Below are 27,676 nucleotides of genomic sequence, written 5' to 3'. Positions count from 1 at the left end.
AGCCAATTTTGTCTTATATGGAAACTAAAGCCTAAAAAACAATCAGTCTGTGATAATGTTCTCATGACATTTTTGTAAAAATATGTATTTACATAATGAAAATTAGATAGATATGCAGGATGTGCTTCCCTTTGTGCAGTAATAAATGTTTTTCTCTCCATGCAAGTCTATAGATTAGGCTTCCGTCCTTACCCCAAAGTCTACTACAGTTGGCGATTGTGACACTTAGTTGACACCAATGGAAAACCCACACTGAGAAGTTTAATGCATGCATTGCTGGAGTGCAGGTAGAGGCTGAAGAGCAGCAACATGATGCAACAATAATAAAAAAGGATAAAGTTTTTGTGTAATTCTTCAGCAAACGAAAAGTTCTCCAGTTGGGGGTTTAAATCTACATTTAACCCTCCACCAGCTCCACCATCTGAATTCTCAATTTACGGGTAGTTCAAAGACCTTCCGGAACTCAAAACTGCACTGCCAACTTGGCAAAGCAAACAAGTAGTACAACTTCTTCAGAACTTGGTAATCAGGACTAACTCTCCCACCCTGCCCATTCTCCAGCCCATGTACGGGCATCCAAGAAGAACAATTTGTAGATTAGATCACAATTCACATGCTTTTTTTTCTCTTTAACTCTTTCAATTTAGATTTGTAATGGGCTATGTTTCATGGAATGCTCAGAAGAAAACAATATGTGTTTTGTTTTGCTCCTAATGAAAACCACATGTAAGATCCTTGTCGTTTGGCTTCAGCCAGTGGATGCAGTGCGCAATCCCCTGAAGTCCAGACACGTTCAGATGACAGTTACAATGCCAGGCCGAAGAATGATGTTACTCAGCAGACATTCTGGATGAATAAACCATTTGTCTAATAAAATCAGTGGAGGAGCACAAAATCTGATAGTAATCAAAACATAAAATCAGGATCTGGCTTACTTCTTAATGTCTCTATTCAGAATGCCAAGAACTAATTTTTAAATAAAGTAGCAATATTATCTATGTTCCTTAAACATTCAACAAATACCAAATTAGAATTACCCACCTTCAGCTCGATAAGGGGCAGACTAGCTGTGACAAAAAAAAACTAACCCTGGCTAGAGGTACACTTTAATTGAACTGTTATTTTCACATTAGCTATTGAAAAGTAATAATTTGTGGCTGCAATTTGTTTTTGTGTCAACCTATAGACAAAATAAGTTATGGAATACAAGAGTAACACTGTCATGTGATCATTGATAGAAGTGAATGTATGCAATGCCCCCTCCATGTGAATGTCACGAAAGCTCAGCACAGTAATCATGTGATCGCCCAATGCCTATTATACAATAGCTGATAATGCGATGATGTCATGTGATCAACTTGCGCTACAGCAGTGAAAGTTGGTCTTTTTCTAGGATCATGTGATCATCCGGAACCTATGCAGTGAAAGTTGTTTGAAAAAAATAAACTGTACAGCAGGGGTGTCAAACTCAAATACAGAGGGCCAAAATTAAAAACCTATACAATGTCCCGGGCCAAACTTGAAACTGAAATAGCACCGCTACCACAATTCCCTGCGTCTAAAAAACTGTCCAATGCGAGGACACACATAGGCGGAGAGGTCGCTGATCCATTGACGTGAATGATGCCGCCACTACAATTCCAGGCATTACTTGCGTCTATAAAACAGTCCAATGCGAGGACACACACAGGCAGAGAGGGCGCTGGTCTATAGACGCGAGTGATGCTGGGAATTGTAGTAGCGACACTATTTCAATGCAGCGGCAGGCCAGCTGCAATTCATATTTGGGATTCTTTGGGGGGCAAAAAAAGGACGTTGCGGGCCAGAGTTTGACACCCCTGCTGTACAGCTTTAGATTACCCCTAGAGCTCTTATTAAATTTCTGATAACATAAAAAAACACTTTTTCAATAGTATTCGTATAGAACAGGTTGTCCTTACCAGCTACAATTTGGAAGATATAATACAGAAATATGATCAGCTATCAATGTGGGATAAAAACGTGTCACGAGATGTTACCCGGGGAGCAGGATACTCAGCACCTGATTAATTCTTCAGGAAAATAGAATTTTGTCTCACCGTGGAATTGAAAAGCTCTTAATTATATAACTCGCCACTTTCTGCCGCACGTCTGAGACTCCGAGTTTCCATGCCAACAAATGGAGTTATAAGACGCCAAGCAAGGAGGCCATTGTACTAGGATAAAAATAAACGCTGAAAAAGGTAAAATGTCTGAAAAAGTCTAAAACACACAACATGGAAAATGAAATGGCCACCATACATTCATATAAAGCTGGGCTATGTAAAGACAATACATTAAATCACAAATTACTGGCTACCACCTAAACCTTCCTCCTGTCCAAGCATTCCTCGGTTTGGGTTAATTTATGTGTATTGACACATTTCTGATGAGTACTTTGCACTGGGTTTTACTGAAAATAGAATATTGCTGTGTACAAAACAAGAGAAATTAATGTCTATGAAAGGTCAGATACAGCTGAATATATATATATTGGATCAGGAAGTTAATGTCTGTGTACTCCTCACAGTTCCAACATAGTCTTCTGGTAGTCATATGTGTCCTGATCATTCAGAAGTTAGCTATGCAAACAATTTGTTCAATTTCCTTTGGAGAAAACACATATTTTTCAGAGAATACTGCGTATTACCCACATGAACTGAGAAGATTGGGGCAGGACCTGGAAGGCATATACTTTTCACCATCTAGATTTTACAATGGGAGATCTGGACCTCTATGGCCTCAGATGTAATAATTTGCATATTATAATGAATATATGTCAGGATGCAATAGTGCCCTCTAGTGTTTAAAACCCTGAAGAACAGATTATATCATGTCCATCCATAAGGTCTTTTTTTTGTGAACCTCCATAAAGGTTATTGTGACTTACCAATCACTCTACCATTGTCATGTCATAGGTGGAGAATAAGGTTTCAAAATTTCTTTGGAGGCTATTGGCATATCACTTAATTTACCTGGTATCTTTAGTTAGAAACAGTACAGGCAGTAACCCTTCTTAACAAATGAAGAGACGTTATACTTACCTGTGCTACTGCCTTCCAATCTTATCTTATCAAGAACTATGACACCTAAAGTGATCCTCTTCACCTAATCTGTGAGCGTCATATCCCTGCTCCCCTTGTGGTCTTTTAAATCGGCCCATACATTACTGGTTCCTGCAGCAATGTTAGTGCCATAAGGAGAAAACAAGAGCACTCGGCTGTATGCTCATTCCAGTTTTACAGTACAAGTGCAAGAGACAGTCATGTAATTAGCAATTCTAGAAAAAAAAGCCAAAACTGTAATCCCCCTAACTGTGCTGTGATGACAATTACACAGTAAAATATAACCATTGTACTTATAAACTTTGTACAACACCCCCTCGGTCAGTGTGGTGATCCATACAACTGATCGAAGTTCCAAGGTAAGGAGATTTTTTTTATAACCTATCTCTGCAATAGGAGGGCAAGGCAGAGCATCCTGTAAGTTTAGCAGATGCATGGAATCCTCACAGGTGAATCTGTGTGTAGTGATGTGGAATAAGGTATTGTTTTAATTTCAGCTGATTTTATTCCTTATATGAAGGTAAAATGTCAGACAGGAAATGCGTTTGATTTTTGCCATATTTGGCAGAGAAGTGAACATTCCACATAAGTGTGTGTCACGATATTACTCCAGATGCTTGGCTTGAGGCAAAGGTCCCTCCATCTGTTCAGGACAGTCGGAACAAAGCTATTCGAATTTAGACCTAAAGAATATTTCGAATATGTGAAACCCATATGTGTAATGATAAATTTCACCCAATGAGAAGTACTTAATAGCTTTAGTCTGTGTGCTGGCAATTTAATCTGGTGGACAAGCCCTGGCAGTGGAGGGAAGCACAATATAGGGAAGAACAAGCACTTTAGGGTGCCCACTGGGAGATTAGGGGACTAAACCTGCAAGAAATAGAAGTTTCATGTCAAACAAAGGCAATGGCCATTATTGGCCACTTCTATCTCTAAAGGATTATACAAATAAATTGAAACTTTTTCCATTCAATATGCAAATAATACATTACGCCTTTGGAAATGTTGAATGTGTCTTTGGTACATAATTTGGATTAAGCACAGAGGTTCCTCTGGCAACTTCCTCCCACTGATATTCCTGGCACACAATGAATCCCAATGAGCTAGGATATCAGAGGCTGGGATAGACTGTTAGAAGAAGGTTAATGCAATGTGTTTAGTCACCTAAAAGCCCACCTCCAGCACACATACACTTACCTTTGCTGTACCACTAGTACAAAAAGACCTGAGCTTTCAGGTATGGAGGGAGGTGTGAGCTCTTCTCATGATACAGAGCTCAGGAATGAGCACCAAAGCCTATAAAACAGCCCTACAGATAAAGAGGATGATATCTACCCCAAGTTAGGACTAAGGCGATCAGATTTTATAAAAAGACTCTGACTTTGGCCTGAATATGTAGCTGCAAACAGAAATCATTCACCCTCCAAGCAGAATGACAGAATTAGTTGGGAGTAGAAATCCTCTAACATTAACTATACTATTATCAGAAATGGATTCATTAGTCTCGAAATGTAATGTTTATAAGATAAAAATGCACACGTTGCAATTTTTTAAAGGGACAAAGTAAATAAAATCCAAACACCCATCTCTTAAATTAGTTTATATTTCAGAGTTTTCCATTACTGTTTACACAGCAACCCCATACAATAAAATATACACAAAATTGCAGAACAGAACCGGCAATTTTATACGGATGGTACAAGTATATGGCACTATATACATAAGATTCAGCTGGCCCGGCTCGCAGCGCGGGCTTATACCGGTAGTGCTGGATGTCTGCAAGTGGAAAATGACCATTACAAGTCTTACCTCTATAAACTTAGAAGCAGCAGGCATCCAAGTAACAGTAAAAGAGGATCAGCACTGTACATGTTATCAGAAGAGTCATTTCAGCTCCACAATCCAGTAGACTTTATTTACACCTTCCCTATATGTACACCAATAGAATATTTCCAGAAAATTAGAAGAACATCAGACCATTCACATCAAAACTGGCAAAGTCACAAGGACCAAACAAATTCCACATTGTCATTAGTGACAGCTACACCCACAACTGCGAAAATAGACCTAGCACACTAAATTTGGTGAGATTTATACCCGCCACAACTAACCAAGACCTGTGCTGAAATAAGGAGACTGCCGCTGCTGATGCCCACTTTGAAAATGTTAACTTTCTGAGTCATTGACTTGGTTTTAGTGACACAGAATGTACAACAGCCAGAGGACCAGCTTGACTGACAGGCAGGTAGCACTTTCAGAAGTGCAAAAAAAAAAAGTTAGGAAAGACTTTTATTTTGTTTGGAGTGGAAGGGAACTAGCACATCTTGAAGCTGCAACAAAGCTCTGAGGTCGGGTAAAGCTGAGGTCTCGGATATTCCTATTCAAAGTTAAGTTTTCAATTATTTGTTACGACCATTGAAACACTAATTTTATATTGATTAAAGAGGTCTTTTTAATATAATCATATCAAAAATAGTATTTACAATTACCATATTTCTCACATTGTCTATCACATGCCAGAATTGCTAGTGTCCTTATCTGGTCCACAGTAGAGCAACCATACTGTCTGAATTGATTAATATAATGATTTATTGTGCACTTTCTGCCTCCAAAGTCTCAGTCAAAGAAGAATAGTCAATGAGGAACAGCCAAAGCTGCATTCTTTCACAAAAATATTTTTTACAGAGTCTAAAAAGCTGTGAATATGAGAACATTATATGAGAATATAATGTTATCCAAACTTACATTAAAAGTACACTGCCACCAATCCAAACTTTTTATATTAGCTGCTGACCCGCATGTGCCTGAATGTAACATTATAAAAATCTTGAGCGTGGAGAGCTTTAATATTATTCCAGCCAACAGGTGAGAGCAGGCCTGGTAAATCTTGGTTCTTTCTGTAAGCTAATAACGCTATCCATTATAGGGATGAGCCAATAGGAAGTTGCAGGGTAAAAGGTACAACATACTAGTTCTTAAATACTGAAATATTGCTAGAAAATGATTTTTATTTTAACCTGTATGTTGTGTGTATACAAATATCTGTTTGATTGTCCCCACAAAGATAACTGAGCCTCATCATCCCACTCGGGTGTAGGGATTCTGTAATATCTTTATTTGAAGTTAAATTATGTTCCATCCTATTACATTCTTACCAACTTTAAACCTACATTCCCAAACACATAGAGACATTGGAACTTATTAATGTTCACAGCGATACTTAAAGTGGGAACAATATCTGCTCCTTCAACCCCTTACACATTTCTCAAGTTTACAGCTTCTTTTTTTCCCTAGAAACCTGAGACCAAGATCAATCCAGAGTAATAAAATAGAAAAATGTGGTTATCGCAGAAACCCCTGATTTTTGGGCTCCCAAAGCATTACAGACATGCCAGGTATGTTCAGGCACTGCTAGGTCGAATGGAAATCCTTTAGCCAGGTCACAGGGTTCTAATTAAAGAAAAGTTACCTCAAGCATAACTTCCTATACACATGAGAGTTTATTAAACTATCCCAGCATCATATTCGGCAGATATATTAAATGAATCAGCCGGCATTAAATAAGCATCTGCCTAGCTCATCCCAGCAGTATAGTAGTAAAAAGAAAAATTGGATGAATATTGCTAAAGCCTACAAAATGATTCCAGCACTCTCAGATGGGACTGGGATGTATTTTAAGAATCCATTTAATTTGTTTTAAATGCTTTCTGAACATGATGCCTTCTGACCAATAAATATAAACTAAGAAGAAAAATGTGGATAGTACTTCTTACCTGGTGGTAAACCTTATCCTTTTCTAGCTCTGTCGGCCCTTTCTAACATGTAAATTGACCAATGGGGACTAATTTGAAAGGAATGTCTGTGGTGGCTAAATGCTTTACCCTTTAGGAATGTCACGGTAACTTAAGTCTGGTATTGTAGACAATGTTTTATTCAATCTGACTGCTATCAGAACTCAACCTGTTCAATTTTGGGTTCATTTGGTCTTTGGTTTTCTAACACAATGCAAAATAAAGTACTTTTGGGATTTAAATGACATAATACCAGAACCCAAATGAACGTATAGTACGTGTCCATGTTCAAATGAATCCCTGTGTACACAAGGAGCCTTACCAGACCTCAAATTTTTCTCAAATCTACATGAAGTTCTGTTTTTTTTAAAGCTACTACTCTGTAGTGAATTTGCACCTCTATTTTTAACACTCATTATTAAACAGTTACCTTTTGCAAAATGAAATATCTTTTTTTAAGTACACCTAAATGATACTCTCTTCCACTTTTCCTTAGTCATTGGGGATGTAGCCAATCCCTCCTAGCTGCCTTCTGGGAAGACTATATCACCAGTGCCATCTATTAGATCCTGAGGATGAGGAGTTATATCTTGTGGGATCTCTGAAAAAAAAATGTTTATTCAAGCTAAAAAATTGCAAGCTGTGCCAGCGATCTGCCATTATCATTGGGCTGGACCAGAGCTGCCACTGACGAGGTATAAATTAAAAATGGTGCAGTCTTGTAGAATGTGGGGAAGCCAGAGCTATGGGATTTTAGCTTTGACTGCCCATTTAGGTTTTGTCTGACAGTAGGCAGCAGGAGTGTGGTGCTTAGTCCCAGCATGGACTAAAGTCCAGGCCCAATACACAGGCTGGATCTGGAATCCAAAAGAGCTCTACACGGGGTACACTGGTAACAAAGGTGCAGCACTTCGTCACCAATGTGTTATAAGCCTGGCTACATTCCCTTTAGGAAATGACCAGCACACTTTTTGTATATATTATGACAATGGAGAGCAGCTTAAAGCCTAATTACATACTAAAACGCGATGAAAATCTGACCATCTGTGGTCGCCAACTTATATAGAAAAATAACTGGTAACCAAATATTATCCTGATTCCTTAGTGTAAAAGTAATAGGTTCTATTAGCATTGAGCTTAACTCATTTTATCCTAAGGTTATACAACAAACTACCATACTGGGGGCGGAGAAGTAGAAAGCAAAGTAGCAGGATAGATTTCTCAGTATGGATTTTATCAAGAGTAATGCTGGTGATTACCATAATATGAAGATAGCTGCACAATTATTCCAATTATACAGGGATGCTGGTTAACTAAATTGCTTTATACAATGAAAAATGACACCATGGACCACCCTGGGGTTGTGAAATTCAAAAAAATTGCTATGTAACTTTCACAAGTTTGCAGCACTGTGTGCAGGATAATTGCAGCCTATGGGCCGCCTGTACATCTGGGAATACAGGACTTAGGTAGTTCAGGCATTACACAAAGAAGAGGGTTCACTACACATTTTTTGTAAAGTCTGGTACATGATCAATGTTTAAGGTTTAAAGAAATACAAGCTTGTTGCCTTAGCCAAGGAAGTTTTTTTTAAATACATTTGGTTACACCCCTGTTCACCTGACTTTTCCCTTGATGGTTGGAGGGATGGCATCAATATTTTAGCTTGCCTTGTGCAATTTCTTTTGCAAACTTGGCACTTACCTACACTATATATAACTTGGCACTTACCTGCAAAAGATCTTGTAACAGATCAAAGTAAGAGAGATGAGCAGAGAGGAATTTAAAAGCTTAGTTTGAACTCTTTAAATATATGAAACAACTGCTTTGTCTAGAAAAAAACATAAAAAAAGACTTAAAACTAAAAAAATGTCGGTCACATCCCCACAATAAATATCATCACATGTGTAAAACAAAATACATTTACATGGGAAATAATAAACCTAAATTTGGAAGGTACAAACATACAGTGCTTCATTTTTGGGTGGGATAACGGTCTATAAGGACCCACAAAAAAAAATCCTTGACCCAAGCATAAAGAAAGTCAAGTTTAGGCTTTCAGTGCATGTTCTTGTTAAAAATGAAGGGTGAGGAAGAAAAGTTTGACTAACAAGGCAAGCTGAAGAAAAGTCTGCATGCTGTCACCAGCACAGAGGATATTGGTGAAGAAATACAGTCTGACATAACACATAGAAACTTGTCTCTAATTCCTTATTGCCTTTATTCTACCTACCTTTGTCAAAAGTAATGCCACATGTGTAAAAAGCACAATTACCCTGTATTTCACAAGTACTATAGTGCTAGAAGCTGCAATACTGCATAGTTAGGTCATATCCTAAGGAGAACGGTACACGAACATAAAACCACTGTGTTTCTTACAGCCATTTACCTTGTCACTGCAGTCTTCCTGGTTTGTTTACACAGAAATTAAAAACTTATCTTCTCCTCTCATACATACATTGTACATCAAAGAAACATCCTCTGTACAGTGAGGCTATAAAGCCTTGTACAGACATTCGATGGACATCAGAGAAGTGCCGCTGGAAATTATCTTTCGTAATCATTTCCAGTGACAGATAAATGAACGAGCGCTGTTCACAAGCCCCTTTCTGTTTTAAAGGAAAGAAAGGAGGGGGGAAGGCGAGCGAGTGGCACTCAGTTGTGCTCTCCACACAACTGCGGTCATTTCAGATCTGCCATGGCAAATAAAAATTCAGATTGTAGTTCCTCCAAAATTATGCATTAAAGCAGAACTCGGTAAGAAAAAACTTGGACTGGGTCCCCTTCCCATTTTCTTTTCCTTTACGTAGTCAACTTATCTGGATTAGAAAGTGTTTGATATTGCGTAGGAATTTTTTTCTGGCTCAGTAAATGGGTGAGATGGACGGAAATGGTTTAAACGACTGTACACGACATAAATAGGCTGCTTGTATCCTTTACCAAAGGATCTATCTCTGCCTTTATTTAAATGTAATAGCGTTTTAGTTATCCAGAAAAAACAAGGATTTTTTAAAAACAAAGAATTTCATTTTTTTGCAATTTCATAAACTAGCCTTTATCTGCGAGGAAATAGACTAAATAAATTGCATCTCGGCTCCAATAGCTTACAGTTTAGACGGTTAGGACTGCTGTAGATCAGAAAAAGAGGGCACTACCTTCTCAGAAACAAGACACTGAATCTCCAAGGTCACTTTGCAGATCACCGCATGCAAACCAGACAGGTACAGCTAAAGTAGATAAAGAATCGCTTACAATGTTACAATTGCATAAATATTTCTGAGTTAACAAAAAAAAGATAAAAGTCAGTTACACAGGAGGGGGCCTAGATATAATTCTGATATATACATCTGTAAAATAAAAAAATATCTCTTAGAATTGAGCTTTTGACACGCGCTTACTTAAATCCTTGGAAGTGCTTGCTTGCTATAGAAATTAAATGCAATTTTGGTGAGGGGAGGAGGAAAAAGTTATCCAAGTGTTTAGTTAATATATATGTAATATATTACTCTCTGTGACATTCTTTTCTTGAAGTTCACTTACAGATAGATGTAAAACTGAACCCAGCTGATCGGGTACTTGCTCATCTTCAATTAAGGCCTGTATAATATACATTTTTAAATTAATGAGAATTTGCAATGCCTTACCTCCAATTTTAATTTATATAGCAAGCCTAAAAGGATTTATTGCACCGTGGTGTAGCAGCAAAACTCACAAATAACTATGAAACACTGATAAATTTATACTCTCCTCTCGTTTGTAGTTTTTTTTGTTTGTTTAAGCAGTCAGTAGGATTATTTCAGTCTGGAGGTCCAAGTCCTTTTAGCCCTTTAAAAAAAAAAAGAAAAAAAAACTGTTTATCTGTACACAAGGTGGGCTAGCTGGGAGGATTTGTAATTCAGCTGATTGTTTGGTGCAAATTTGTGATATTCGCTTTTCCGGCAACAGTGATCATGAGAGTAAGCAAGGACGCAAGGTTCGCAGGAAACTTTGGAGCAGACTGTGCAGGTGAGAGAGGCCCCAGCTCTGTTGCAGAAGCTGCAGCGCAGAGAAGAGGAAAACTTCATTTTGGGGTTCGGTTGAGAAGACAAGTCTTGGGAGGAACTGATGTAAGAGGACTTCTCGCGCAGCCCCGAACCAGAGGAATAACTGTCATTCTGCGAAGAAGTTTTAACGGACAGGTTGCTCTGCTTAAGAGCTGGACCGTCCGGGCGATAGATAAGCATGCTTTCACACTTTTGGCATAAGGGATTGCCAGAAGACACGCCACAGTTTTGGCACTTCATGAATACTGTCTCTTTGGCTAAAAGCGAGCGCTTGTGATGAGACGGATTCAGCTTGTTTTCAAAGAGCCAGACGTCGGTCTTGGCAAGGTCCTGCCTCTTCATGTTGATCATTCTAGAATCCATGTCGGTGTATAAATCCACCTCATCGTCAGCAGGATAATAGCCGTAGGTGTGGTTTGCTCGGACCAGTCCATTGGGGTTGGATGAAATATTTAACAATTCGTCAGAGCAGCCATGCAGGGAGCTAGACATGGCCAGTAACGATGGTGACGGGCGTATAATTTCATCTTTGAGGTCATCTTCAGCGTCCACCAGAATGGGCTCTTTTCTCAAGCTCAGGGAAGCTGTCAAAGGAGGCTTGTTTTTGCTGTCCCAGTAGTTGTCGTATGTGTCGACCGATTTTGACGGCTTTGTGACCTTCTGTTTTAAATAGTCCTTAGATGGGGCCCTCTCGCTGGCAGACTTCTGAAGGACCATCCTGGCCATTGATATGTTTAGGCTTTCTTTACATTCCGACCGCCTCTTCAATTCATCTGTGCAGCCCCTCACATCTTCATTGCTGTTCTTCCTTTCGTTTACCACGTCAACCTCCAAGTAGCCTTTATCCTTGACTTGCAGGTAAATTTCCAGCAGAAGCTCACACTCCACTCGGGCCAGGAAAAGCTCAAAGGCCACTCTTTTGACTTGCGTGCTGTCCACGTGATCTTTAAGCCGGTATATCGTGCCATATTCTTGAACGTAGCCCATGTTGTTTAAAATATGCTTAATGTCATCATCGATTAAAGCAGCTCTTACGTAGTAAACAAACGGTCCAGTGTACGTCTGAAACAGATGAACAGAAACGGCTGTCAAGACGTGGAAACAGACACCAACAAACAAAAACTAACAAAAATAAAGCATATTGAAACGAAAGACTGAAAAAGTAACCATGATGTTTCAGACAATAAAAAATACATAGTATACATCCTAAATAAAGGATCTTCAAATAATTTGGGGGAAAAAAAACAAAGAGTCTGTTTCATTAGCCTTCACCAAAGGAAACCTGTTAAGATACTTCATAATTCCTTTTTAGGGCATGATGCACTAAACTGAGCAGGGCAGCATAAGAAAATTGAATCTTAGCTCCTGTGGTGTAACGGAATAGCTTATTACAGAACGTTCATGCAGTTTAAGTTTCAGATTTGTTAGTAACTTTTGTTGACCTCACAGATCGATGCAGAAACCAAATCTAACAGCAAGAGCTTTTCTACAGCAGGCATTGTGAAAAGTCTTTTAAAGAGACCCTGTTTCCAGACTTTTCATTTTAACAACAAACTTCTCATAAAATTTTATGTGAGTTCAACATATTTTATGTGAATGGTTAATCTGTAAAAGCAGCTTTTCTGGAGACATCTGAAAGTCTTCCTGCTGGACGCTCCTGAGCAGAGCTGTCAATTAAATAACACTCCATAGAATGTATAGAATGTTATGTAGGGAAGTGAGGGGAGGGACGGAGGAGCTGAGCCAGCACAAGGAGTAATTACACATTCTCAAAAGAGGAGAAGGTTATGAGGAACAGGAAGGAGGGGGCTGTGCTCAGTCATTGACTAATTAATTTTCCTACTAAGTTCAAACACATACTGCATGTGAATGAAAGCAAGTAGTAAACTTTAGCTGCAGTATGATGGTGCGGGGGTGAAACAGGCCAGTACTGAGTTTACTCTTATTAAAACACGCTAGCTGCCGGTTTAAAGTTAAATCTTTATAAAAGCTGCATACTATCCTAGCTGATCTGTGTTGCCAACATCTGATCTCCAAATCTAATAGTATTTCTTTGCTCTTCCCTTGTAGAGAAAAAGCTTCCAGAGCAATATCTGTCCTCACCTTGATATTCTTGTACTCTTTCTTCCAGGGATAAAGGAAAAGATTAATACCGACGGTCTCCAGCATAGCTGCGGCATTGTGAAGAGAGCGCAGGTTGGAAGTCCGCAGGGATTTCAGAGAATTCTCGCAAACGTCATAGAATCGAATTAGCCGGAATCGATTAAAGGGGTCGATTTTGGGTAGGCTGAGTAAGGCTGAAGCGGCCGTGCGTAGGTATTCTTCGCTGATGGCTCGCTGTTTGCTGTCTGAAGCTTCCAGTTTGGACTCGTGAAACTGTACATATTTTCTGAAGAGGTCTTCTTTATACTTATCCATTGAAATAAGGGTTATAGTGACAGCTCGGCAGTTACCTCATCTCATCCATGGCTTTCCTGTCACATCAGGATTTAATGAAGCGATGGGGTGATCAGTCATTCTGCTGAAGACGACTCTAAAGGGAAAGGAAGAGGGTAATTAGATACAGAGTTTCTCTAAATTTGCTTACGGTATGTTATCCATGTCACAAGGAACTCTTTATCTGAATAGCCACCTCATTCCTGTAATTGCTGACATTGTTATAAGAGTTCTGGTGACCAACCTGAATATTAATGAGTTGAAGGAACTGATGACTCTCAAAAATAATTAAAGAGAAATGTCATCAAACATGCACCTTTCAGTCTTGCTTGATGTAAAAGATCTTGACCACATAACTTAAACTCCATAAAGAATAGAGGATTTAATAGTCAGGCACATGTGGAAGACACTTCAAGCCTCAAACTCCTAAAGATCATAAAGCCGTCCAACCAAATCTTTGGGGTTTAAATTCAGTAGATTTACAATTTGCACTAAACATGCTTTCCAACCCACAGAAACTGAGACATTAAAGCTGCTGCGTACACACTTGCAATTTTTGTCGTTGGAAAGGATCTTTCACGATCCTTTCCAACGACAAGGGACTGCAAGATGCATGAACGGTGCTGTACATACAGCACCGTTCTGCTCTATGGAGAGGGGAGGGGGAGAGCGACGGAGCGGCACCCTGCTGCGCGCTCTCCCCTTCCCTTGCATTAGAATTGGTCGTCGTCCATTGTCCGTGGACCCGCCAGGACGGTCGTTCGGACGATGGACGACACCGACTGTACACACGGCAGATTTTCGCCCGATATCTGGCCGATGCCGATTATCGGGCTATAAAAATCTGACGTGTGTACGGGGCTTAAGAGTATTTATAGCTGCTATATAAACTGAAATTGGTTGTTAAAGTAATCTGATTTGGGGAAATTTTTTAACAATAATTCTTGTTTTACTAAGTCTTTACCGTAACTTAGTTTTATGTTGATCCTGCCAGTAGATCTGTACATTTTCCACTTCCATGCCATCCAGTAACATGATAGTTATGGAAAAAGGGACCAAACCAAATAACACTGCTGTGGGTGCTGAAACCATCTGCTTTTATTCATGCGGTTAAGCCTAAAGAAATTAAACTGCTTCTGTAAATGCTTAAAAATTGTTAGGAGACCGGTTTAATTTTGTTGTTACGTCATTGCAGCCCAGCCCCAGATGGTGGAAGATCCCAAACATTAGATAAGCCCAGCTAAAAATGAATGGAGAGGGAGCTTGTGGATGTGGCATTGCTGGAGGGCAGGGGTATAGTTCTGCTTCAACTCCACTATTGGTTTACTGCATCAAATGTATTAGTTCTGATTTTTCCCATAGTTAAATTTTCAATGTTTCTGCAGCCATATTTAAAGCTGAAACCACTGGAAACGTTAACAGTAAGGCATCATACATACAAGCGAAAGAGACAAGGATATTGGTTGCTTCCCCAAGCACTCTGTATCTCCAAGTTATTATTAAATGTTGCCAGTGCTGTGCAAAAAATAAATGTTGGTAAGTGTAATGGGCCCTCTGACACAGTACAATCCTATAGACCTAATAGATTACCAAGTACCCCATATGTATGAACCCTTATCCAGTCCTGCAATTCGTGTGAGTTGAAAATGTTGTACAGTTTACCCAAAAGGGTGACTTTTATATTGTCAGACACATCTGTGTGTCAGCTGCCTGCTCAATGGACTACATGAAAACATCACAAGACCGATAAAGTCCTCCATGAGCTCTCCTCGTCCCATAAGGTGCCTAAACACCTTTGGTGCCAGAAATAATTTGCACGTGTGCATGCCAGAACAAGTGATTGGGTTTTTGAACTGTTTCTTCCTTTCATTCTCAGAGTTCTGTTGTGACTGCAAAATTTAGGTTCTTACACATTTATTGGCATATTAGTTATTTGTGCCTTTATCATCTGTCTTACGTGCACCCATAATGTTGCAATGAATATATACAACTGGCCTAAAGGGCTTTTATTTTAGCCTCGTCCCACTGCTGTGCAATGATTTGGTCGATCAGACTTTCCTGTGAAATGAAGGCTTAAACATTGCAGACAAATTACTGGTCAGAAAGCAAGCTGCCAGTTTAAATGGAGTCATAGTGAAAACAAAGGACGATCTCTCTCTAGTGTTTCCATTTTGGTATGATACAGCAAACTAAATGTTACCCTTTCTGAGCAACAGTTTCCTGACTATTTTTAGTGTGTGTATAAACCCAGGGGTTTTCTACAGCACCCAAAATTCCCCACCACCGGCAGAGTCAAAACAGCAACAGGAAGACATACTAAACATTGTAATAAAAAAAGATGTGAATCTGAGAATCTTGACATGGCACACGTGTATCCTTTCTCATATTTGTTCTGCACTCAATAAAACACACTCACTCTAATAGTTGCATCATCTTCACATGGCAAAGATATTCTGCTACAACCATCAGTCATGTACTGATACTAACCTTGCTGCAATACATTCAGCTGGGCAAACAGATAAGTACATACAATGGAGTTCTTTCACTTACCAAAGGTGCTGCATTTGTCTCCATCCAGTTCTGAGACTTACTCTGTTCTGTTATACCGGGCAAGAGACCTGATTTGCCTAGGCTGTGATTTAGTAACGCTTGCAGGTCTTGTCCCTCCCCTAACCTGTAGCTAGAAGGAGAATCGGCCCACAGATAAACTCGTCTCTTTGTTACTCTGCTATTTCTTTCTTGGTAAGCAGTTCTGCTATACAAGGCTGATACAAAATGTATTCATGTGTGTCATTTTTATCTGAACAGAGTTTAACTTTAAATTCTGAGAGGAGGAGGTGGGGTTTAACTTTAGCAAGTTCAGTAACTGATCTTCCTTCTGGTTATGCAAACTCTTAATATTCAATTAGAATAAAATAAAGGTAGCAATATATCTATGAAAGATTTTTGTTAGCTCACTTCTCTATATTCAGCTGGCAGTTTGATAAGTACACATTGCACTGTGTAAGGATGGGTGGAGTGTTATGTACAAAACCCGGAGGTGTTGGGTATTCTAGGTGATTTCAGCAGGGCGGTGAAAAGGAACCTTTTGTTCTAGTGCCACAAACAGAAAATTAAATCTTCACAGCGGGGACAAAGACTGCAAAAAACACATGCTAGCTCTTCCCTACATAAACATTAACCCTTTCCTTTAACAAGCCCTTAGCACTGGACATCCGGTCACCAATAAATATTTGCAATGCACTTAGTATTACATTCTCTAACAGAGCCTCCTCCCTCCTAGCATGTCATAGCCCTCCTCTCTTCTAGGTGTAATTACTTTCTGTGCTGACCTAGCTCCTATGCCCCTCCCCATATACTTTAATTTTATTATTTGGAGGAGGGGCTAACCAAAATGCAATACATTGCAGCTTAGTAGTCCCTAAATATGGTAGCTGCATTCATTATCTACTCTGAGAATTCTTCTGCTTTATTTTCACCGGGTGATTCTGCCACTAACACACTTCAAGTCCACACGGGACAACACCAATGTTCACTTATTGTACTGTATCAGGACAATAGTAACAAGACAGGACCCCTGCCACTATTCTAATCTACATACCATAGAGGGCCAAGGGTCTGTACTTATACCCCAAAGAGTTAGCACAGGCATGGAGCACCTATCACCAACTAGGATCAGGCCTTGTTTGCACTGTTCAGATACAAAACTTTCAATTAGAGACTTAAGCTGCGTACACACCTGCAATTTTTCTCGTTGGAAAGAATCTTTCACGATCCTTTCCAACGAGAAAAGACTGCACGATGCATGAACGATGCTGTACATACAGCACCGTTCATGCTCTATGGAGAGGGGAGGGGGAGAGCGACGGAGCGGCACCCTGCTGCGCGCTCTCCCCTTCCATTTCATTAGGATCGGTCGTCGTCCATCGTCCATGGATCCGCCAGGACGGTCGTCGGACGATGGACGACGACCGACTGTACACACGGCAGATTTTCGCCCGATAATTGGCCGATACCGATTATCGGGCGAGAAAAATTTGCCGTGTGTACGCAGCTTTATTCACACTGGTCATGAGATTTAGAGACTTTAGATGTAGCTTCTCCTGGTGGCAGCTTCATGGAGAATACATGGGGCCCTCAAAGGTTGCCATATGGCACCAATAAAACAGGGCAGGGAAGGGCAGTATAATGGCAATGAGAGAGAGGAAGTGACCAAACTGTACTGCACAACTACAGCAGAAATAAAATACAATCAGCCTAGATTAGCAGCCTGACAGAGCTGTGTAAATCTTATAATTCCTGGATGGACAGGACCATTTCTTTGGCAGGTAACCATCTTCCCTATATTTCTGTGGTGTATTTTACTATTAGCCTAGAGTTTATCTTTAATATATCGAGCATTATGACGGATACTGAACAAACACCCAGGGTAAACAAACCGTACCTGTCTGACCAAAGCCACAATCTGTCTATGAACCAAACTGCAATGTTCGCAGGGATAGAGCTTAGATGATATTGCAGTTTCACAATTTGTATCTATACTCCTATTAACACTATGCAGACAATTGGTTAGCCAGGTTAATAAGAGAGACGCTTTACCAAGTGAAGGATTTCTGCAGCCTTCAACCATTCACTGTCTCTGCTCCTTATCCTCCTATATTGCTATGTCGATCAATAGAATATAATTGATGATGCTTATTCAATGCACAAGGGATAAGAAGGTATCACAGGAAGCTGCAAAAATCCAAGAAGAGTGATGTCACCCAGCTGACTATGATACTCACTAAACTAGCTGAACATGCAGAAATTGATATTTTAATTGTATATGTGTCCGTTTACCTGTAGTCCAGCCTATCAGCAAGCAAACTGAGAACTGCCCCAAGCAGGCGTAAGCAGAGCCACTGCATCCAAATGGTAAAATAAAGGAAATCTAAAGCTAAAATAAAACACTGAGATGCTATGAGTCAGGGTGGAATTAAATTGTAATCTTTTGATTTAGCCCAATGAAACATCATAGTTAATATGCTGGGTTCTATTATTTTATTGTGCAAATCTTTGTACTCTCATTGTTGCATGAACAGGCATGTAGGCAAACCAGCAATATATCCTTTTAATGTTTAAATCATTCTCTATAGGCAGGAACACTGCCTTTGCTGCAATGAAATCTTAGCAGTGTTATAACCCCCATCCTTCAGAACTCCCTCACCCATATGTTACAAAGATAAGGGGGGTGCTTTGTAGTGCAGGAGAAATAAACCGAGTAGAGTTGTCATCACTACTTGGGAGCTCTTTGGATTATCCAGATCAATAGCTTTTTGTATTTGCAGCTTTTTGTTCAATGAACACAAAATCTGAGGAAATGTGCATGGTTCTAATCCAATACCTTTCAATGTGTATCTCCCTAAAACACATTGGGCCTCATTTAATAAAGCTCTCCAAGACTAGAGAAGATGTACTATCATGGGAGAACCTGGGTGATCCATAAAATGTAAAAATAATTTGCTCTTAGTTGGTAAAAGTTTTAAATCCTGGACTCGATACATCCCAGGTTTGCTGGATCATTCAGGTTCTCCCGTGATAGTCTGTCTTGTCCAGTCTTGGAGAGATTTAATAAATCAGGCCCAGTGTATCTGACTGATTGATACAGCACAGTCTCATTTCACCTGGGCTGGAATGTGCCAAAAACAGAACAAGGATTCCTTCGGACCTAACCAGAATCTGAAGTGATCATTGGACTACTTACCCCTCATGATCACTCTTATCACTACACACTTTCCATAACAATACCAAACCCTGATGAAGGAGAACTCCTGAAGCGAGTTGGCCTTCTTTGACATAAAAAAATTAAATGTTCTTCTTATGGCATTTCTTTCTTGCACACCCAGTGCTGACTTGAGCCGATATTCACCCACCACTCCTGGAAGATTTTCCTAGGAAGAATCGCTCCCCCTGATCTGTCTAAAATTGAAATGAAAACATTTGCAGCTTTGAAAGATTCATTACCCCACTTTCTCCTGGAGATCTAGTGATTCACATGACAGCATGAAGCAATACATCAATACCGCACATTTCACACACTGTCTGTCCTACTACCTGATCGTCATCAGACAACAATGTCATTCATCATCTAAACCAATGATCTGAACGATCCACAGATATCCATAATGTCAATAAAAACCAATCCTCACTACAGGCTATGACACAAGCAAACAATTAGACTGCAAGCAGACAACCCAGCACCGGACGGACAAATGTTTATTGGGTTGTCTCCAAAATGAGCCACTAGAACCCTCAGAACAGCAGCCAGGCACCTTGAATCTTCAGGAGGTCATTAAAGTCACCCCCCAACTGCCCATTTTTAGGATGCAGTTCATACAAATTTGTTGGACGCAGCTCACATCGGCACAGCATGCAAATCAGAATGATAAAGAGGTGAGGAACAGAACTGCTGAATCGAACGTTTCCTGAGGAAGGCTGTTGGATCAGATGTCACACAGGATGAATGATTCTTTCACAATCACCGCTGCCACCAGCTAAGACATTCACTGGACACATTTCCAATAATATTTAGGTAGCGCACTGCCAAACCAGAGGACATATAGCTGTTCTTTACCTCCTGTAATAAATCTACATCCTGCAGGAAGGACCAAAAATAAAACATGTACATCTCTGCAATATATACACAACTTTACATGGTTTATCTCTTACTAATAACTCTGCTAGTACAGAAAAATGATCAGAGAGCTTCTAACCATGTAATGAGCTGAGAATGCTGCTCCGCACTGAAATCCCAAGCAGTGGTGTCAGCCCCGTCCCAGTTCTCCCCTGCTGGACTACAGGACATCTCTCTATTATCTTTCTCCCCTCTTGTAATCTTCATAGCTTGTTCAGCCCTGAACAGTTCTCCCCTGCTGGACTACAGGACATCTCTCCATTATCTTTCTCCCCTTTCTTCATTTCCATGGCCAATAACACTGCTTCTGCTGCACTAAAATCCTACATAATTATGTCAGCCCTGCCCAGTTCTCTTCTGTTGGACTACAGGATATCTCTCCATTATCTTTCTCTCCTCTTGTAATCTTCAAAGCTTCTTCAGCCCAGCCCAGTTCTCCTCTCCCCGATTACAGAAACCCTCATCTCCATAACCTTCCCCCTCTCCTCATCAATAAACCTATTCCCCTCCTCTCTATAGCTGAAAACATTGTCTCCCACACTGAAATCCAAGGCAGTGGTGTCAGCCCTGCCCATTTCTCCCCTGTTAGACTACAGTATATCTCATCAACAATATCTTTCTCTCCTTTCCTCATTGCCATGGCCAATACCATTCTTTGGTAATACCATTACCAAATTCCTAAGCAGTTGCGACAGCCCTGCCCATTTCTCCCCTGCTGGACTACAGGAAATATCTCCATTATCTTTCCTCTCACTCCTCAATGCATTGAACCTGTTGCACTGAAATCCCAGACAGTGTTGTCTCCTCTGCACAGACGTGTAATCAGCCCTGTCCCTGCTGGACTACAGAACACCCTTCCCTCCTCTATGATGGAGAGATGAGGACAGGTTATGGAGATGTGAATGTGTTCTTTAGTGCAGACATGGACACCTTGGGCATGGTTGACATTGCTGCTTGAGATTTCTGTCCAAGTCCTGGGAAGTCAGTTAAGTGATTAGAAGCCCACTGGGCAGGGCTGACAACACCAATTGGGAATTCACTCTAACAATAGAGATGATGATATGTGTTCTGGTGATGAGGAAGGGGGGGGGGGGTAAGGAGATGGATTTGAGGTATCGTGTAGTCCAGGAAGGGAGAACAAGGCAAGGCTGACAACTCTGCTAGACATTTGAAAGCAGCAGAGGCAGCGTTGTCACTTAGTTTGGAGCTCCCTGGATTTCTGGCGTGGATTCTTTCTGCATTTATCATACACAGACCATAAATATGAATGCATTGCAGGGTGTACTGAACATTTTACATGGAAGGAATACATAGGTCTTCATGATCTTTTATAGATCATTTATACCTTTCTATCCCAGCTTATCATTCCTCCATCAATGTTTTGCTATGGAGGGAGGGGGTGCACACAACATCTTACTGAATCAGATTCTTCCATCCCTGGGTATATTATATGAGGGGGTGCAGGCAGTCATATGAACCCATTGCACCCCCATATACCCAGGGCATACATTGGACAGCACAGGGTATATGGTGCAGTATTACTGACAGTCCCTAGAGGTGCTGCACATCTTCAGGGGCCATTATTGGGAATAAAAGGCCTTCTACCTATGGTAAGGTATTAGTGGGGGGAGGGGTGATACAGGTGTCCCTCTCCTCCCCCTCACACACACCTGGCTGGGGCCTCTAAGGCGGCGCTAAATGCTGAGTCACATGATGACGACGCCCCTCCCCCGCACCGACCACCCTATAATACACACCCGAGCCGATGATGGGTGTACCGAGGGCTCCCTTCACCTCCTCAGCCGAGTCTTCCTTCTCACCTCCGCCATTATGGAAGAACGCTTCACTTCCTCCTTCCAGTGACGTCACCACGCTGTGTGATCCGGAAGCGCGCACGTCGGCTACTCGCGCGCCCGTGAATCTCCGGTCTTGTCTCGATGCGCGTTCACGCGCCCTCGTAGAAGGGTGTTCACGCGCAACCCACAGCGTCTTCTACCTGTGTCTTACCACCTGGGACTGCTTCCGCCCACGTTCTCTGTAAAAGGCGTCTCGCTGCGTGTTTCACCTTCTCCACCTATAATAAGTGTTCGCCAACATTACGCGTAACGCTCCTAAAATTTTTCCCTGAGGAGAAAGCCCCGCCCCTTCGCCGCGCGCCCCACCTGTTGCCTCTGACTTCATCCCCGCCCCCTCGCAACGCCATCTGAGCCTATGGAAGGTAACCTATCCACACCAAGGTGTCTCCGCCCCTTTCTCAGCCTGCGGCATTTAATATTCCCGCCATTTGTTGGGTTATGCGGAGCTCATGTGCTGAGGTGATATTTACAGATACCCCTGAGGGGCCAAAACTGTAATGCATATTATACAGCCGTGTCACCTTCTTAGAGTCACCTACAAGGTTAGATACTTCAAATAGGTATTTGTACAATGGCAAACCGCAATATACACCATATCTCTGACATATACCGTGGTGCTGTACAAAGAGCCAGTCCCATTCGTCTCTGTACAGAAGAGCTGACACTCTAATGTCCCCCCAGCGGACATGTTTCTGATTATCAGTACGGTATTGATTGTGTCTCTGTGGGCATGTTTCTGATTATCAGTATGGTATTGATTGTGTCTTTGCAGATATGTTTCTGATTATCAGTGTGGTATTGATTGTGTCTCTGCGGACATGTTTCCAATTATCAGTATGGTATTGATTATGTCTCTGCGGGTGTGTTTCTGATTATCAGTACGGTATTGATTGTGTCTCTGTGGACATGTTTCTGATTCTCAGTATGGTATTGATTGTGTCTTTGCAGATAAGTTTCTGATTATCAGTGTGGTATTGATTTTCTCACTGCGGACATGTTTCTGATTATCTGTATGGTATTGATTGTGTCTCTGCTGACATGATTCTGATTATCAGTGCAATATTGATTGTGTCTCCGAGTACGTTTTCAAAGGAGCTCACAATCTAATGTTTCTGCCATAGTCATATGTCATTATCACAGTCTAAAGGTGCGTACACACTTCCAATTTTTATCGTTCAAAACGAACGACGAACGATCGATTGGGCAAAAATCGTTCGTAAAAAAAAAGTAACCAACGACGCCGTGTGTGAAATAAAGAAATACCATTTACCTTTTTTACTGTCTTTTTCCGATTGTTCTTTTGAGTGTCCCGCCCGCAGCTCACTTCTCGGGTGTAATGTCTTGGCAGGGGTGTCAAACTAAAATGCACAGTGGGCCAAAAAATTAAAAACTTAGACAAAGTCGCGGGCCATCCTTGAAATTTAATGAAAAAATTAAGGAAGTTTTTCTTTCTCATTAGATATAAATCCTTTTCATATGGAAACAAAGAGGTTTTGCTTCACATTCAATCTGGAACAAGCTTATAATGTAGAAAGACGCATAAGATTTTTTTTTTAATTTTATTTAGGAAAACATCTTCTGCCTCTTTCTCTATTTGTAGCCTCCTGAGTTAAATGTCAATGGTAACCTTTTTGCACAGGCAAACAATAATAATAATAACAATATTCAATATATTTATATGAAAATCCAACCATTCAAGTCCATGCCTTGGAGTAGCAAGGAAAAGCTGAGGGGGAGTGCTGGAAATACCAGACGCGGCCAATGCGGAGCTAAATCTCATAAATGGCCCACCGTTGGAATTCCTTCTTCATTGAAATAGCGCTGCTACTGAAATTCCTGGCATTATTTGCGTCTATAAAACAGTCCAATGCGGGGCCACGCATAGGCAGAGAGCCCACTGGTCTATAGATGCGACTGATGCTGGGAATTGTAGAAGCGGCGCTATTATAATGCAGCAGTCGGCCAGCTCCAGTTCATATTTAGGATTCTTTGGGGGCCAAAAAAAAGGACGTTGTGGGCCAGATTTGGCCCGCGAGCTAGAGTTTGACACCCCTGGTCTAAGGTCAATTTTAGGGGGAAACCAATTAACCTAACTGCTTGTTTTTGGAATGTTGGAGGAAACCAGTGTACCCGGAGAAAACCCATGCAAACATTGGGGGAACCTGCAAACTCCATGCAGATAGTGTCCGGGCCGAGACTTAAACCTGGGACCCAGAACTGCAAAGGCCGGAGTGCTAATCTACTTTTCAATCTGATTAACTAATAATCAATCCACTGAGGTTATTTTTTATTTTGTTTTTTAATCTGGATTAGCAACATGTGAGTATTGGTTGAGTGGCAGGTGGAACATGGAGCTGACCCAGAGAAGATAAAAGCTGGCGATGTTTTCTCTTTCAGTTGCTGTTATTTAGCTATAAATGTTTCTTATAGCCAGCAGAAAAAAGTGAAACATCCATGTTTATTTAATTATTTTGTGAAAGTTCTTTCCCTCAACTCTACTTGTCCAAACTATAAACTTTTTTGTGCTGATAAATCTATTTAATAATTTCACATATTTGCTTGACATAAAGTGCTACTTACATAATATTATTTTCTGGAATGTATTATTATTTTGAATTTGCATATTTGCATAAAATGTGAGGTAAGGAAGGTGTAGAGATATTCCTAATATAAAACACAAATGAAACATTAGCAATGATTTTGTTAAGTATAGTGATAGTAAATTGCGTGACTGGTCTTGTATGTATTTTTATGAAGGAAGACTTGTTATATCATCAGCAAGGAATGATCACACAATGAAGACAAACCCAAACTGCAGAAATTTGTCACTCCCTAGGGGAATTTTGTTTTACTGATTATTCTAAGGGTATTTCCTGTTTTAACCTTTGATTGGAATAAATGTCACATGGACAGGTTCACAAAGGATAAATGACAAAATAAAATCAATGTATGTTGACAAAAGTACATGTACTGTAATATTAGTACATTTATTGCAATGAACATTAAATATATAAGTGTGTGTGTGTATATATATATATATATATATATATATATATATGTGTATAGATACTGAAATCTGTCAAAGCTGGTGTTGTCAGACATGAAGCAACTCCCTCTTGTCCCAACTCTCTCCTAATCTTAAAGAATAATTATATCCAAGTTATGAATTGAATAATGAAGGATTAATACAGGATTTTATTGCTGTCTGTGTCCCTATATGAGACACCTTTCCTATTTCTCTTGGTAATCATTATTGACCTAAAGCAGAAGTGAAGATGGTGTGTGCAGGTGATCTTCTATCACATTTACCTGGGATACTTGCTCCTTATGACACCTTGCACAGTGATCCTCTTTCAGTGTTCCAATCCCTACTTTCGCCTCTATTGTATCCTCAACCAGGCTGACATGCAGGTTAGAGGGTTTAGGACTTTCTATCACCGGAAAAGCCGGTCTGACAACTTTTTTCTAAATTTGATTTAGGTTCAGCTTCAAGGGTAACAAGAATTCTAAAAATGTGAGATGTCACCGGAACAGGTGACAACTGTCCTTCCAAAAGAGACATTTGTTTTAGTGACTAGTAGGAAATTCCCTCACTTTGGAGATGCTTCCTCTCTTTTCCTGTTATGTTTAAAGGAATAAAAAGTGAGGGGAGAATAAAGACTGGAGTTATAACCCATCCCCATAATGTGTGAAAATGCCATTGCTTTACAGATACCTGGTGTTTATAGGTATTCCATACTTCCAAATGTATGGGACACCTGCTCAACGTAGTTCATGCAATGAACCCCAGCACTTAGATTGTAAGTTCTTTTGGTCCCCTACTCCCTGTAAAGCATTGGTTTTATCAATCTGTCATTTGCAAGTGATATAAACCCCAGCATTTAATAGCAAAATATTGTTTCACTTGATAATCACAATCATACTAAAATACTTATTGATCTTGCCAGCAACCTATTCTTTCTGTACAAATGTGACAATGGCAATCACAATATGCTTCTTGGTTTACTGTTGCCATGTCTATCTGTGTACAGTGAAAGAGACCCTAGTCCCTCTGGGACATGCAAGGAGCCTGGTCCTTTTTTTTGTGTGGTACACTTGTGCACTAATACGTTTTTGTTGCACCGGGTTAGTATCAGGGGTGTAGTTGTAATACAAAGAAGAGGGGGCACTGTACTATTTATGGTGAGTGTGCATGCGCATCATTGTTATGTAAACATGCCCGCCCCACTATACCCCTGCCTATGTGTCACTCAAAGGGAAGAAACTTCCCCCAGCGTGACATCATGATACCAGAACCCAACCACTCTCCCATCCTAGGTCTGAGCTTGGGCACCCACAGGTGACATGGTCCGCGGCTCTGGCCAGTGTGCCCCCCAGCGGTGTCGTTCTCCTGACCCCGTGGGGGGAGGGGGCAGACCAGCCAGAGCCGCGGGACACCAAAGAATTCTTTGCAAAATAAGAATTTTCCCGAAAAAGGGAAGGCACGGCGTTCCTACCTGTGCCGGCTCCACTACACCCTTGGTTAGTATTGGCATTTTCGACACTAAAGATTTCCTTGCACACTGCAGATCTTCAATTAAAAAAAAAATTCAATGCAATTTCTCTGACTTTAAACTGAGCCAATCAGACTTAAATAAAAAAAAAAAAAAAAAAGAATTTATTGCATTGTGCATAATATTTGCATAAATATAGATTATTTTACATTACTCTAGTTAACCCCGCCTACATGTCCGCCCACTTTTGTATAGACACCAGCTGCTGTAGCTACATTGTATCCCTTTCAGTCTCCGCCCCCTTCATTCAGAGCTCTTGGAAACGGTCACGTGACTACCGTTACTCAAACAAGAGGAAAAATGCCTGGTGAAATACAATGTAAAGCTCGGGAATATTATCACATGACTACTTTCTGCTCATGTGACTATGCAGGGTGGGCGCGGATTGGTAGACGTCTGTGTGACGTTTGCGGGTGTTTGCGGAAGTGAAGTGTTGCTGATGATGGCGGGGGAGCAGAATCGGCAGAGAGGCTCCGGGGCTACCAGGGATGTGGACCCGCTAGACAGGTTTATGTGTCCCATCTGCCTGGAGCTGTTTGATGATCCTGTGAGGGTGTCGTGCGGCCACACGTGAGTGTTGTTTTTTTTCTCATACGGTTAGGGGAACTGCAAGTCCCAGCATAGCCGAGTGTATGAATGTGTACAGGAAGTGAGATCATGTCGTGTTTCAGCTTGCAAATATATCAATTCTCCTTTATTCCTTTCTTGTGGGAGCTGAGAAAAGAGAAAGTGAAAGTTGTAGGACATCTGGGCCACTTTCACTTTTTGTTGTTTATCTCCAGCAATGGAGCTTTGTATTTCTATGCTGCTTCACCAATATGAGTTTGATACAAATGGTGAACAGATCGTACAATTCATATTACGAAGAGTGAATGACAGACCAGGGAAGAGAATTGCAAGGGCCTGGTTCCACCATTGGAAACCTGTCGTGTAGACATTTGTGTGAATCAGTTGCCCAATGCATTATAACAGCCAAAGTCATGCATACGGTGCTCCTAAAAACATAACACGTAGCAGTGTCCTTCACGTGTCTTGTGTGTTGCTTTAATGAACATGTTTCCACATTGGAATTTTGTCCCTATCAGTAAGAGCTGACTGCATTGGGTGTCCCCAGCAGTCAGGGTTTCTTACTGTAAATGTCCTCAGCGGCGGCTGCCCCCGGCGGTCGCGCTCTTCCAGCGGCGGCTGCCCCCGGCGGTCGCGCTCTTCCAGCGGCGGCTGCCCCCGGCGGTCGCGCT

General features: G+C 40.8%; 2 protein-coding genes across 3 annotated transcripts in view; one reads left to right on the top strand and one right to left on the bottom strand.

Annotated features, from left to right (window-relative positions):
- Positions 1–4,671: 4,671 nt before the first annotated feature.
- SPATA2 (spermatogenesis associated 2) lies at positions 4,672–22,127 on the bottom strand. Of its 2 annotated transcripts, none has more exons than XM_072414141.1 (3): positions 21,850–22,127; positions 13,024–13,453; positions 4,672–11,982 (listed from the first exon to the last, which is right to left on the bottom strand). In XM_072414141.1, exons 2-3 carry the CDS (start codon positions 13,336–13,338, stop codon positions 10,732–10,734), a joined length of 1,566 nt encoding a protein of 521 aa, XP_072270242.1. In that variant the 5' UTR covers positions 13,339–13,453; positions 21,850–22,127; the 3' UTR covers positions 4,672–10,731. The 2 variants fall into 2 exon arrangements, with proteins under 2 accessions (XP_072270242.1, XP_072270241.1); XM_072414140.1 differs by having other exon boundaries at positions 21,787–22,126.
- Positions 22,128–26,849: 4,722 nt separating this feature from the next.
- Positions 26,850–27,676, top strand: part of RNF114 (ring finger protein 114) — a 15,435-nt gene continuing 14,608 nt past the window's right edge. Inside the window, exon 1 of the mRNA XM_072414139.1 lies at positions 26,850–27,008. Within this exon, the coding sequence (XP_072270240.1) occupies positions 26,878–27,008 (131 nt within the window). The 5' untranslated portion in view covers positions 26,850–26,877. The remainder of the gene's footprint in view (positions 27,009–27,676) is intronic.

The sequence above is a fragment of the Pyxicephalus adspersus genome, chromosome 6 (genome assembly GCF_032062135.1).
Source record: "Pyxicephalus adspersus chromosome 6, UCB_Pads_2.0, whole genome shotgun sequence".
Classification (NCBI taxonomy): domain Eukaryota; kingdom Metazoa; phylum Chordata; class Amphibia; order Anura; family Pyxicephalidae; genus Pyxicephalus; species Pyxicephalus adspersus.
This window is presented reverse-complemented; position numbering and strand designations above follow the sequence as displayed.

Coding starts and splice junctions, on each gene's coding strand:
- SPATA2 (XM_072414141.1), bottom strand. CDS start 13,338: ATGGATAAGTATAAAGAAGACCTCTTCAGAAAATATGTACAGTTTCAC. Junction 11,983..13,023: donor AAGAGTACAAGAATATCAAG/GTGAGGACAGAT, acceptor CATCTGTTTCAG/ACGTACACTGGACCGTTTGT.